At 42.7% G+C, this 12951-nt stretch overlaps 1 protein-coding gene across 1 annotated transcript; it reads right to left on the bottom strand.

Moving 5' to 3' along the window:
* Positions 1 to 669: 669 nt before the first annotated feature.
* On the bottom strand, positions 670 to 12829 carry Cwc15 (CWC15 spliceosome associated protein homolog). The gene is made up of 7 exons (XM_052752432.1): positions 12696 to 12829; positions 11038 to 11176; positions 10388 to 10500; positions 9748 to 9836; positions 8292 to 8399; positions 3338 to 3456; positions 670 to 844 (listed from the first exon to the last, which is right to left on the bottom strand). Exons 2-7 carry the CDS (start codon positions 11166 to 11168, stop codon positions 715 to 717), a joined length of 690 nt encoding a protein of 229 aa, XP_052608392.1. The 5' UTR covers positions 11169 to 11176; positions 12696 to 12829; the 3' UTR covers positions 670 to 714.
* Positions 12830 to 12951: the final 122 nt, after the last annotated feature.

Below are 12951 nucleotides of genomic sequence, written 5' to 3'. Positions count from 1 at the left end.
TATATTTCTCCCTCTGACTTAGCACAGGACTGACTACTTTTCATGATCATAAGCCATCAAAGAGTTGCTTTGTGTTGATGTGAAACTCTGTCCAGCTTTGCATCTCAGTGTGTGGACACATACCTAACTCAAGATAAGCACCAAAGGACATAAATGAATACATGCAGGAATACCGTCCTGGGAATGCATATCACAGATCAAGAAAAGAACTGCAGGACTGATATGGCAGGCATCTCCTGATCCACCCCAGGTGACTAATGGTGACACATTCCCTGAAGTGGAATCCCCCTTACCCTCCACCACACTTACAATACAGTGCTGTCATCTACCAACAGACCTCAAATCAATGTGAGAGAAGGGGAAAACTTAATGCATTAAAAACAACACACAAAGGTACTTTCCATTTTGAGAAGAAATTATGTAACTTTTTATAAGCTGCATAAATTATAGCAAAAAGTTGGGGACACTGGTTTACTTAGGTTATTTATTTATTATTTATTCCAAGCAGATTCCCTTTTCCCCACATTAAAAAGAAAGTAAGACTGGAAACATTTAGAGACTGGAAACTGGTTAGACCCATTCCTAAATCCGTATCAGATAAAATATCACACTAAGGGCAAGAGATTGAGAAAGTTAAAACTGGGAAATAACAAAATCGCAGAACGGCAATTGATCCTTAACATTTTAGACTTTAATTAAGCACATAAAACTGTACTACTTAATATATTTCTCCATGAACTTTTTGTGAAATTCAGATCGCAGCGTATCATTTACAAATCTTTTGTCTTTCTTCTGATCATCTATACCTTTTGCACAGTTCTTAAAAACGACGTCATCATCCCACCTAAAGGGTAAAAAAAGAAAAATCCTTTATAACTCTATCAGGAGACAAGAATACCACACAGGCTGTAAAGCTTGATCAGCACACTCAACAAGCTGCCAAATGACAGCAAAAAACCAAGCAAACAAGTGTGCCTACGGTGGGAGGTTGTCCCAGCAGGAGGGCACCCACACTCAGAGCATACACACATACTGTGCTGAGGTAGAGGTGTGATATTTTCAGGTCCAAAACCAAGAGGCAGGACCATGGTCCTGACCTAGATGTCACTAGACAGTAAGTGATCTGTTTACTGGTGCTTTCCAAGGTTTTGTACATACTTCTAATCAACTACATCCATCATGCTGCTCATACATCATAATGCAACAAAAGAAGGAACCACAGGAATGTAGCAATAAGCCTCCATTAATAATGAAGAAATATCCGCCCAAGAGCTCAGAGTAGAACTCGGCTGGATTTCAGAAAGCATTAAACACACTTATGGGTAGGTGTTATGGAAAGTGCAGCACGTGACTTCAGAGCAGCACCTCCCATATAAAATATGAGCCCTTATGCACGACAAAGACACACACAAACACGCATAAAACACAGCCTACATAGATAGGCTTGTATGTGTTGGTGTATGTTTACCAGGAGACACTGCACAAGGGAATGTGCAAAGACTGTGCCCGTATGGAAACTGTCAGTAAATGTGCCGTGATGTAGCACACAGGAGAAGCTGGGCAGCTGGTCTAACTGCGATGTTTGCTCCTGCACCCACAGAGGAAGAATACACCAGATTGCTTCACAGTCAACATGTAATTGGTAGTTTTTTTCTCTTGACTCATTCCCAGTGAGTTTTTGGTCCTTTGCTCCCTACACTCAAACTGCCCCTCTGTGTTGCTAAGCTACAGTCCTCTGTGTTGCTAAGCTACAGTCCTCATTCTCCTTGCACTCACATCGGTATTCAGTATTCCTAGACCATCACTACTCTCCTTTCACAACACTAATGTCTCTTGGCTGTCCTCCTCTCTGGCTGCTTAGTCTTAGCCTAGGATTTTAAATTCAAATACTATTTATGAAGCACTTACTATGAACTTATACTGCGCACTACTCCAGGCACTGATACAATCCTAGTTGTCAGCAAACCTGACTGTATTGCTGTCTTCCAGAATGTGTTGTTAAATTTTTAGCTTTATAGGTCACCACAAGGACTCTACTTTTACTGTGATTGAGTGAAGAAGCCAGTGAGTTTAGAAAAAAGCAATTACTGTGACTTTAAAAGAGCCATGGTGCCTGCCAGGTGGTGGCGCACGCCTTTAATCCCAGCACTCGGGAGGCAGAGGCAGGTGGATCTCTGTCAGTTCAAGGCCAGCCTGGTCTACATAATGAGTTCCAGGATAAGCTCCAAATGCTACACAGAGAAATCTTGTCTCAAAAAAAAAAAAAAAAAAAAAAAAAAAAAAAAAAGCCCTGGTGCTGGGATGAGAAAAGAGCAAGAGAATGGACTTTGTGGTGAATGGGCGGGAGAGTGGCTGAGACAGCAGTGGGGGTGAGAAGGAAGGAAAGACGGAAAGACAGCAGGACTCCTCCTCCCCTTACACAGAATAACCCCCCCCACACACACACACACCAGTAGTTCCTGTAAGCGCTCACTCTCCCTTCCTGTGCAGCCCCATCTGATGTCACACTCTACTTTCTTCAGCTCTCTAGTGCCCTCCTTCACACAGTACAGAAGCGTTCACTCACGGCCCCGCCTCTAAGCTTAGCTTTGGCATCATCTCTCACCATCACTGCCTACCTACACAACTAACTTGACTTCCGCCTAACAGAAGGTCCCAAGACAAGTCCCAATAACCTTGAGCATCGAGTCTCAACTTCCAGGTTCACTGTTTGGTGATCTCTTACAGGGAATAGGGGTTTAAGGAAGCCTATGTCTTTCCACCTCGTGACCTGGATGTCTATCTATGATGGTTCACAACTGTATGATCTGTGTGTATCTTACAATCTCAAACATCAATATGGCCATGGCAAGTCTCCTGATCCTTCTAGAACTGAACTGTGAGGGTTGGTCTTGAGGACCCTTCCATTCACATCTCACACACAGGGTTTATAGCTACATTCAAGCTTTATCACTCTGGCTCTCATGTTTAGACCATTACTTGGCAGAGACTTGGTTGTTATAAGTATGCATTAAAATGAAGTCACCCTGTCCCCTTTTCTTCCATTATTCTAAAATCTGATTGAGGTTATAAATAGGAGGTGGGGTCTTAGAAGCCTTACATAACACAAATCATGGACCATACATATAGATCAACCCATTACTTCCTGCAACACCCCCGCTCCCCTTACCCCCTTGGTTTTTCAAGACAGGGTCTGTGTGTAGCCCTGGCTGTCCTGGTACTATCTCTGTAGACCAGGTTAGCCTCAAACTCAGAGATCTGCCTGCCTCTGCCTCCTCCTGGGATTAAAGGCATGTAACCCAACCACCCGGCCAACCTATTATATTACTTTTACTACCTTCTTTTAACCTTGAAGTTGGCCTGAGGCTGGGATGGGCCAGTGAGATTAAGGAGAGGGTTTCCACTCAGAATATTTTCCATGCGAATTCTCTCCTCCTCTGCCTTTTGTTCTTGTTCCTGTCAATGACAGAAGACGACACAAAGTTACTAATTCCACGTCAGTTGTCTTGTATTAGTCCACAAATCTGTCAGATGGTACAGGGAGAAGGTAGTTTTCTTTCTCCTTCCTTCCTTTCTCTTTTTTGAGACAGGTTCTCCTGTAGCCCAAGCTGGCATGGAACTGGCTGGGCAGCAAGGATGACCCTGAACTTCTGACCCACCTCTTGAGTGCATTACACAGGTGCACAACCATGCTGGCTTTTCGGTGCCAGGGATGGGACCTAGGGCTTGGTACGTGACAGGAAAGCACATTACCAACTGACTCACTCCTCTTTATGATTCTTTTTTTGTTGTTTTTTGTTTTTCCGAGACAGGGTTTCTCTGTGTAGCTTTGCGCCTTTCCTGGAACTCACTTGGTAGTCCAGGCTGCCCTCGAACTCACAGAGATACGCCTGGCTCTGCCTCCCGAGTGCTGGGATTAAAGGCGTGCAAATCTTATTTATAAAAAGTAAATACTTTGCCTTTTTTTTTTTTTTTTTTTGAGACAGGGTTTCTCTGTGTAGCTTTGCGCCTTTCCTGGAACTCGCTTTGGAGACCAGGCTGGCCTCGAACTCACAGAGATCCACCTGGCTCTGCCTCCCGAGTGCTGGGATTAAAGGCGTGCGCCACCACCACCCAGCCGCCATTTTTATTATAAAGATATCATCCTTGCCAGCATAGTCATTAGTCTCTCTAAACTGTGAGAAGCTGAGATGCAGATATAAACATTTAGTTACATACAGATTAAGTTTAAGAGCATACTAATAAACATTTATAATTTAAGAATGTATTATCAAAGAATAGTTTAGCAAGGCTAATGCCTCCCTTTTTAAAGGGCTACAGACAACATAGTTAATGTTAATTTAATTTTGAATTGAAGTTTACATTACTAACAATGTAAGCTCCCATCTCTAGAACTGATTAGTTATTAACTAAAGAGTAATTCCTAAGACAAGACAAACTGTCATGCAAAAGGTAACATGTACTTCTATTAATTTACATAAAGCACCTTCTGTTCTTATGCTTTATTGTCAGTGATCTATTATAGCACTTTCTTCCTAGTTACAACTGTCTTTACTTTTACAAAGCACTTTTATATTTATTTAATGTGTATGCATGCATATTTACTTTTACAAAGCACTTTTATATTTATTTAATGTGTATGCATGCATATGGGTACCGTAGCGCAATAGCGGTCAGGGAACAACTTATAGGAATCTGTTCTCTCATGTGGGTTCCTGCTGAGCCACCTTGCCCATGCTCCACTTTGTTTTAAAGACATAAGCCTTCAATACCAGCTGAGTTTGGCCTTCAACTTGTGATTTTCCTGCCTTAGCCTCTGAGTGTTGGGATTATGGTATGAGCCAACCCCAAAACAATCTAGATTACGTGTCTAGATTGTTTTTTTCACTCTTATTTTAGCATCAGTCTTCAAATTCAGATTGCCCTGTTCTAAGAATCAGAAATGCAAAACTTCTAACATTCTTACCTGTAATTTTCGTAGTTATCTGTTAACATAACTTAAATCAAATATCAATCCCACTTTGCTGTGCTTTGGGGATGACAGAAATCGATGACCTAATAGATCAAGAAGAAAGAGACTCTCTAGAAGTCACTTTAAAATGAACCTAATTTTCCATATAGGTTCCTGATACTTCATTTTAATATGCGAATGTGAACAATGGGTTTCATTTTTAACAGGACAAGTAACTGGTAGGTGAGAGAATGTCACTTGTGGAGAAAGTCTTTTAGGTCACAGCAGAGACATTAAAGCCAGGATTATTACAATTAAGACCAGAAAGCTTTCTAAAAATGATATGATTATTGAGGTAGGGGTGGGGGTGGGGGAACCTCTGAGATGGCTTCTGACAACCTGAATTTAATCCCCAGTTCCTACACCACGGAAGGTGAGAACTGACTCTTGAAAGCTGTCCCTGAATCCAGCAAAACCAATGAAAGGTAAGAACAGACGTTTTTCCAAAGATGCCACAAAACCAGGAGCAAGCATCTAATGTACTCAAGCTTACACTTAACACACACACGGCACTGGGAAGAAAGGCAACCCCCTTCTCTACTCCAATCCCAGACTTGTAGGCTAATGGTCAGCCAGCCTGGGGATCAAATCCACACTCGCTCCCCGAGGCTGGAGACATGGCCGCCTATTTATACAGCACTGTGGCCTCGTCCCTGCTTGAACAGCAGTAGTGCTGCTGCTGTACATCTGGGGGACCAGCCACACAAGCATGTTTACTGACTGGTCCTTACAGGAAGTGTGCTAATCTGTAACAACAGGCTAATTAGCTTGAAAATGCCACTGAAAGACACCTTCAAAGAGCAGCTAAGAAAAGGAGATAGGAATAAAAGAAGTGACTGTCACTCAACTCCAAGAAATACTAACACATTAGATCAAAGTCCAATAACTCTGAAGACCTTAAAAAAAAATGTGTATTTATTCCCTAAGAGAAAACCAGAAAACTGCCAACAGTTTAGGCACCTTCCAGTTGCCTGCAAGTGGCATGCCAATGACTGCTCTTGAAAATTAAATATATATAAAACTATTATAGCAATTAAGCACTCTATACCAAACTTTAATGAGAACTGTTATTTAATGAGAATTGTTATACTTTCTTCCAATCTGAGTTCAAACAGTCTCCAAATCCCATCTCCTCTTTTTCTGAATTCTTCCTGACCCTTCTGACTCACATGAACTTACTTCCCTAGGCACTTGGTGTTGGCCCATATGAGTACCTTTCCCTGAAGTCTTTTTCTCTTTCTTTTTAAAAATAGAACAATTATTGGCTGAAATAAAATCTTCCATCAATGTCCACACAAAAGCAGTGCTGCTAGATTACTTGCTAGGCTGGTCACTAGAGTAGACCGGTCTAGGCACCCTCTGGACCACTGCCAGCAGACCAAGGTGGGGTTAACCTTGTGGACTCCTGAGAGCCTCCCCAGCACCCTGCCTCTTCCTATTCCCATGATGTCCTCATCTATCATGGTATCTTCCTCCCTGCCCTTCCACTCTGTCCCTGTTCCAGCTTGACCCTCCCATTTCCCTATGTTCTCATCCCCCACTCCTCACCCTCTGCCACCCCCCCCACAGCCAGTACACTCATGTAGATCTCATCCACTTCTCCTTCGCAGGGTCATCCATGTGTCCCTCCTAGGGTCTTTCCTTGTTAGCTAGCCTCCCTGTGGTATGACACCTTGCACAACCTTGGTGCAGTGGGAAGGGGCCTGGACCTGCCTAGGCTCAGTGTGCTGGGCTCTGCTGACTCCCCATGGGAGACCTTGATTTGGGGGATGTGGGGGATGCAGGGTGGCTTGGGAAAAAGGGTTGGGGGGGTGGGAGGAGGGAGGAGGGGGGAATCTGTGGATAGTATGTGGAGTGAGTAGAAAATTTCTTAATAAAGAAAAATGAAAGAAAGAAAGAAAAAAAAAGATGTGCTGAATATGGAGCAGAGGCCTCTAACTTGATGTTTCATGTGTTCAAGATTAAAAACTTAACCACGTCTCTCTCTCAACAGGCCCAGGGTTCTGCTCTGCACGTAATCAGACCACAGAATCAATGTACCCAGACAATGGAGGCCATTTCTGCTGCCACAATCAACCAAGTTGTTTACCTACTTTCCTGACAGCTCTACCAACACCTGTTTACCTCTTACTTGCAATTCTTTTTTCTTTTAATTTTGATTTTATGTGGTGTTTTGCTTGTAGGTTTGTCTATGTACCACACTCAGGCCTGGTGACAGGAGGCTAGAAAGAAGTGTCAGATGCACTGGAACTGGAGTTTCAGATGCTTGAGAGCCACCATGTGGGTGCTGGGGGTCAGACCTGGGTCCTCTGCAGGAGCAGCCAGTGCTCTTAAGCACTGAGCCATCTGGCCAGTTCTTATTTTCAACTCTCACCATGCACATTATAGTTCGTTTCACTGCATATGAGGATTACTGAATCAGTCTCAGACCTTTTCCAATCTGTCTTTTTGCCAAGAGATCAGCTAATCCTGTTATGATCAAGGACTCCATGAACCCGTCAGAACAAAACCCTGATTTCCTCACACTGCTCTACAACTCCAGAGCCCCATTGCACATACTCTATTCTCGAGGTAGTCTCACCCTGCAGCCCAGGCTGGCTTCAACCTTGAAAACCTGCCTGAGCTCTCAGCACTGGGACCGAGTTTCTTCTCTAATTCTTTGACTTGGATACTATTTTCTCCCATTATGCAGGTGAAGAGACTGTGGACATTTAAATAAGTTAGGTAACTTGCCCTGGATTGTTCAGTTTCTTGAGACACAATATCTCAAATTAGGCAGGAGACAGGAAGAGAATCTTTGTAGACCACTGGTACTCAACCTATGGGTTACAACCCCTTTGGGGAGGGCAGGCAGTCGAACAACCCTTTCACAGGAGTTGCCTAAGACCATCGGAAAACACAGATATTTACAGTATGATTCATAATAGTAGCAAAATCACAGTTATGAAGTAGCAATGGAATAATTTTATGGTTGGGGGTCAGCACACCATGAGGACCTGTATTAAAGGGTGGTAGCATAGCAAGGTTGAGGACCACTGCTGTAGACTATCTTTCATTTAATTAGAAGAATAAAGTTCACTCATTTGTTCTTAAACAAGTTGAGCATTATTTATGTGTGAACTATCTGAAAGGAATTTTCAACATAATTAGGGGACTTAGAATATTCTAAGGATTTTTGTCTACAATCTTTAGACATCGTGAGTTCTAATAAACGATACCACCCAAGTTAAAAAGAACTCTGGTTAGAATGTGTGACAGAGATGTGACTACCAAACACTACCTTCCTGGCCTGCTCTTCAGCTCTTTCCTTCTTGATTTTTTCCAGCTCTGCAAGAAGAGCCGCGGTATCATCGTCATCACTCTCCTCTTCAAAATCCTCATCTTCTTCCTGCGACAGATAGAGGGGACCCAGGATACCAGGAAGGAAGTAGACATTATCCACCTTTCTCACAGTAACTACACTCACCAAGTCTTTGGAACAGAATTAATTTTCCCAATGGAAAAGCAAATGTACTGAAATATCATAATTAAAACCAACAACCAATAAAAAATAAAACCCAACAAAAAATTTATGAATACTTACTAAAATGCCAACCCCTGATAAAGTACCTTTCATAGTTGAGATGGTCAAAAAGGATTTTTTTGCGGGGGAGGGAGGGGGCTCGAAATAGGGTTTCTCTGTGTAACAGCTCTTTCTGTCCTGGAATTTCCTTTGTAGACCAGGCTGGCCTCGAAACCACAAAGATCTGTCTGCCTCTGCCTCCTGAGAGCTGGGATTAAAGGTGTACCACTACCACCAGGCCAAAAAGGATTTTCATATGGAACATTCCAAAATAAGTAATGCTTCAGAATGAAACACAGTATACTGTACAGTATCTCACCTCAAGAGTTCATGTAGCTCAAAATGACTAAGTTAGCAAGTAAGGGTGCTAGGATTCCAAAAGAAAATATTTTGAATGAATAACGGAATTTCACTTAATGTAAGGCTTCTTATTTTAATGACTCTATCAGTCAGCTCTGTAACTGCTGATACATGTATGCAATTAGGTAATACTTAAGAAAAGTCACTCACATATGTTCAGTTATATAGAAAATGGTGAAGTGAAGTTGGGAGTCAGGTGTAGACTACATCTGTAAACCCAGTGCTAGGAGGGTGAAGTAGCCTGAGCTACATACAACAAAAGACTGTAGGGTCCCAGTGAACATTCATGCTCGATCTGTTTAGACTCCTTGCCTCCCTAATCACTAAGGGGCCCATGTGCATTATTTGTCTAAAAAAAGGCATCATATCTAAGGAAAATAAATGGTAGAACAAGGTAGAATGCTCAAAGGCACTGTTCATAGGGCACTCAGTCAGAGTGTTCTGTGAAGTTACAGAAAGGCAGCTTAACCTTCTATATGACTGACAATTCAGTCACAGGTGGGCACGTCCTTTTTCATAGACTGCTTCCACATAGCCCTCCAAACTAAACCTGTAGCAAAAGTCTTTGACAATGAAGAATACTTTCTATTTCTATTTAGAAACAATTATTAAGTTTAAAGTTAAGGTTAATAATATATTTCAGTAACAGTAGTTAAAAAAATACTGATCATTTTACAAAGTTAAAATATAAAAAAAATATATAATATATATAAAGAAAATATGATAAGCCGGGCCCAATGGCAGAGGCCCATTTCCAGTACTTAGGAGGCTTAAAAAAACAAACAAACCCCAAACCCCAAACTCAGACACATACATCTGTGAGAGGATCATCAGCATCAAGGTTGGCAGCAGGAATCTGGTCTAAGCGGGGCTTCTTTGACACTGAAGAGGAAGTTGTATGTTCTGAAGAAAACAAACATTTAGCTTAATGAAATAAATACTGCATTTAAAATAACATTCTAGAAACTTTTGGGCAAAAGGAACCCACACAAAGCATAGTGACAGCAGGAATTCACCCAGTGACTGGCACCTAAGTCTTTGATAAATATTTGTTAGTAAACATTAAATGAATTAATGAGATATGAGGATCATAGCATCTCAGGAAATTTAGCCAATGTTCACACACGCTAGAAACACAAGGAAACGTAACTGATGCTTCTCTCAATACTCTCCAATTACCTGGGGAGTAAATAAAATGGGGTGCTCTAGAGAGAAGACCTTGGTTCCAGCTGCTGTAAGGCCAAGTCTATTGACAAGAACTGAGTGACGGCCTCTAAGCACCTCCAGACCACCACTTCTTCTAATAGGAAAGCATGAGAAGGTGGGATCGGAATGAACCTCATTACCCCTAATCATTTATCAACTAGTGCACAAAAATGTTATTTCCAATCATCAAGATACAGACAATTTCCACCACACAGTTTTGAGACAAGCACTTGGGACAGTGTAGGTACCTCGGGTTGGACGGTCCCTATTTTTTTCCCTTGCAGCAGCTCGCTCTCTCTCTTCCAACTCTCTCCTAAAGTCACGGTTGCGAACCTCTTCGGGAGCATCCTGTGTAGTTTGTCTTAAGTAGGAAGAAACTGGGTCAAAAATTGTTACCCTCACTTGTCAAGGAAAAGAACCTATATGGTTACAGCAATTTAAGACAATTCAGAATGCTACTGTCTCTCAAGCATAAAAGGGAAGAGGACAAGACAATATTCTAATCTGAAGGTTATTAATAGACACTTGTGATGTTTTCAGTATTACTAGAACAAACTGAAGCACACATTTTCTTCCAATATGGCTGCAGAGTGATTGAAATGTCTTTGGCTTTTTAAAATATTGATCAACTTAAGGGCTGTCACAGTAACATTTCCATATTCACTACAGCTTAGTCTACTCTGAGGTGGTTATCCTGAATGAGTGCTTCATGCACACACAGGAATTCCTGGTTAATAGGAATGTCTGCTGAAACAAACTACCATGCACAATTTAATTGTAAACTCCGTTGAATTTCACTTCTTTTCGGATAGGTAATTCAATACAATAACCTAGACACAATCGTCAGTCATGTGGATCTGGTCCTGTTCTGGGAGCAGGACAAACAAGGCCTTGTTACCTGTATTTGATCTTCGTGTGAGAGGGGAGGTCTCTACTTGAATACTGCTTTGAGAGCTGGCTCAGATCTCCTTCTCCTTTCCCCCTTCCGCCTCGTGCAGGTTCAAAAGTCGGTCTGGCTGCTGTTGTCATCTTTTATTCTTGGACAAAAGTGAGTAAATTATATTCAGCAGAACTCTCATTTTAGAAATCATTCATAAATATCTGTCCCTGTGATTAATTCTCAAAACTCTCCCCGAAATTGCTTAAGTAGTTTGCTTCAACACAAATTCCTAAAAATACAGAATTATGGAACTCCAGGTGTACACTAAATGTGTTCTGCCAGGCAGCTCCTATTTAGTATAAAAAACTGATCTGAAGATGTGAGTTTGTGCTGTTGTTCTAGCTGGGTAGCCTTGGGCAAGTCTCCTAGCTTGTTTCTGTCATCTCTGGAATGCTGATGTTTCTACAGTATTATTAGGAGAATTCTGACACATAACGGCAGATCCTGTGCAACAGTGTAATGTGGCTTTTAAAACAAATGTTTTGGTCTCCAAAGCGAGTTTCAGGAAAGGCGCAAAGCTACACAGAGAAACCCTGTCTCGAAAAACCAAAAAAAAACAAAAAAAAAAAACAAAAAAAAAAAACAAATGTTTTAAAAAATTCTTGTTCTTCTACTAGCACTAGATTCTCTTGAGGTTTTGTTGTTATTTGTTTTGAGAGAGGGTCTCACTATTAGCTCTGGCTGACCTGGATCTTTATGTAGATCAGGCTGGCCTAGAACCCGCCAGAAATCTACCCAACTACGCCTCTGGAGTGCTGGAATTAAAGGTGTGCACCACCATGTCTAGCTAAGATTTGCATTTTTATGAGAAAACTCACATAACAGCAAATAGACTAAAAGGAAAACAAAACAAAATAAATTTCTTTTAAAGCCACTGATCACTGACAAACTTGACGGTCTTAGAGTGAGTTTGTTTAAAATCCAATGACCTTTTTTTGTTGTTGTTTTTGGTTTTTGTTTGTTTGTTTGTTTTTTGTGTAAACAGCCCTAGCTGTCCTGGAACTCACAAAGCTCCACCTACCTCTGCCTCCCGAGTGCTGGGATTCAAGGCGTGCGCCACCACCGCCCGATTGTTTAAAACCCAAAGACATTTACATGGGCAACATTATCCAACAATCTTGTTGATTCAATTTTCTTCTACAACAGTTACCCTAACATATATAAGACCTTTAGTAAGCTGTAACTTAAGGAATGCTCAGAAAATCGGAACTCCGCCCAGAGAAACATCAAGAACCCATTCTGAACTGGGTGTAATGGGGTACTCCTGTGATCCCAGGTGCTTGGGAAGTTAAAGCAGGAGAATCAGGAGTTTGAAGCTAGCCTGAGAACCTTGTGCCACTTTCAGCTTTGAGCTGTCAAATAAAAGTTCCGGCCTAACCACAGGTTAGCAGCACGCTCAGACAGACCCTGCGGGGAGTGGGAGTTTCTCCCCATCCCGCCCTCCTGCTTTCCTGTGTCAGCGGCGCCGCGCCCGTGACCGCCCCGGGCTGGGCCGCAGCTCCCGACCGCCGTTCCCGCCCCGCGGCTCGGGCCGTCGTCACGGCGCGCGGCGGCGATCTCGGCTTCCCGGTGCCACCCTCTCCAGGACCACAAACGGCCAAGCCCCGGCTACTCACTCCGGCGGGGGTCCGACGCGGCACCTTCGGAGGCTCACCCACGAACCATCGCAACTCGAAGCTCCCAGGAACCTCTGCGCCGGGGGCGCCAGCCCAAGACCGGAAACAAAATGCGGGCCTTCCAGCTCTCCACCCGGGGCTCAGTAGAGACCCGGAAGCAAAATCTTCGCGCTTCCAACCGCTGCGTCGGAAGCTCGAACTCCACACCCGGAAGCAAATCCGGGTTTTTAACCGTTTCTCAGAGGCTGCTGCAGCG

Source organism: Peromyscus californicus, unplaced genomic scaffold (assembly GCF_007827085.1).
Source record: "Peromyscus californicus insignis strain IS unplaced genomic scaffold, ASM782708v3 Scaffold_11__1_contigs__length_118956290, whole genome shotgun sequence".
Classification (NCBI taxonomy): Eukaryota; Metazoa; Chordata; class Mammalia; order Rodentia; family Cricetidae; genus Peromyscus; species Peromyscus californicus.
Note: the sequence above shows the minus strand (reverse complement) of the source record. Positions and strands in the feature narration are given on the sequence as shown.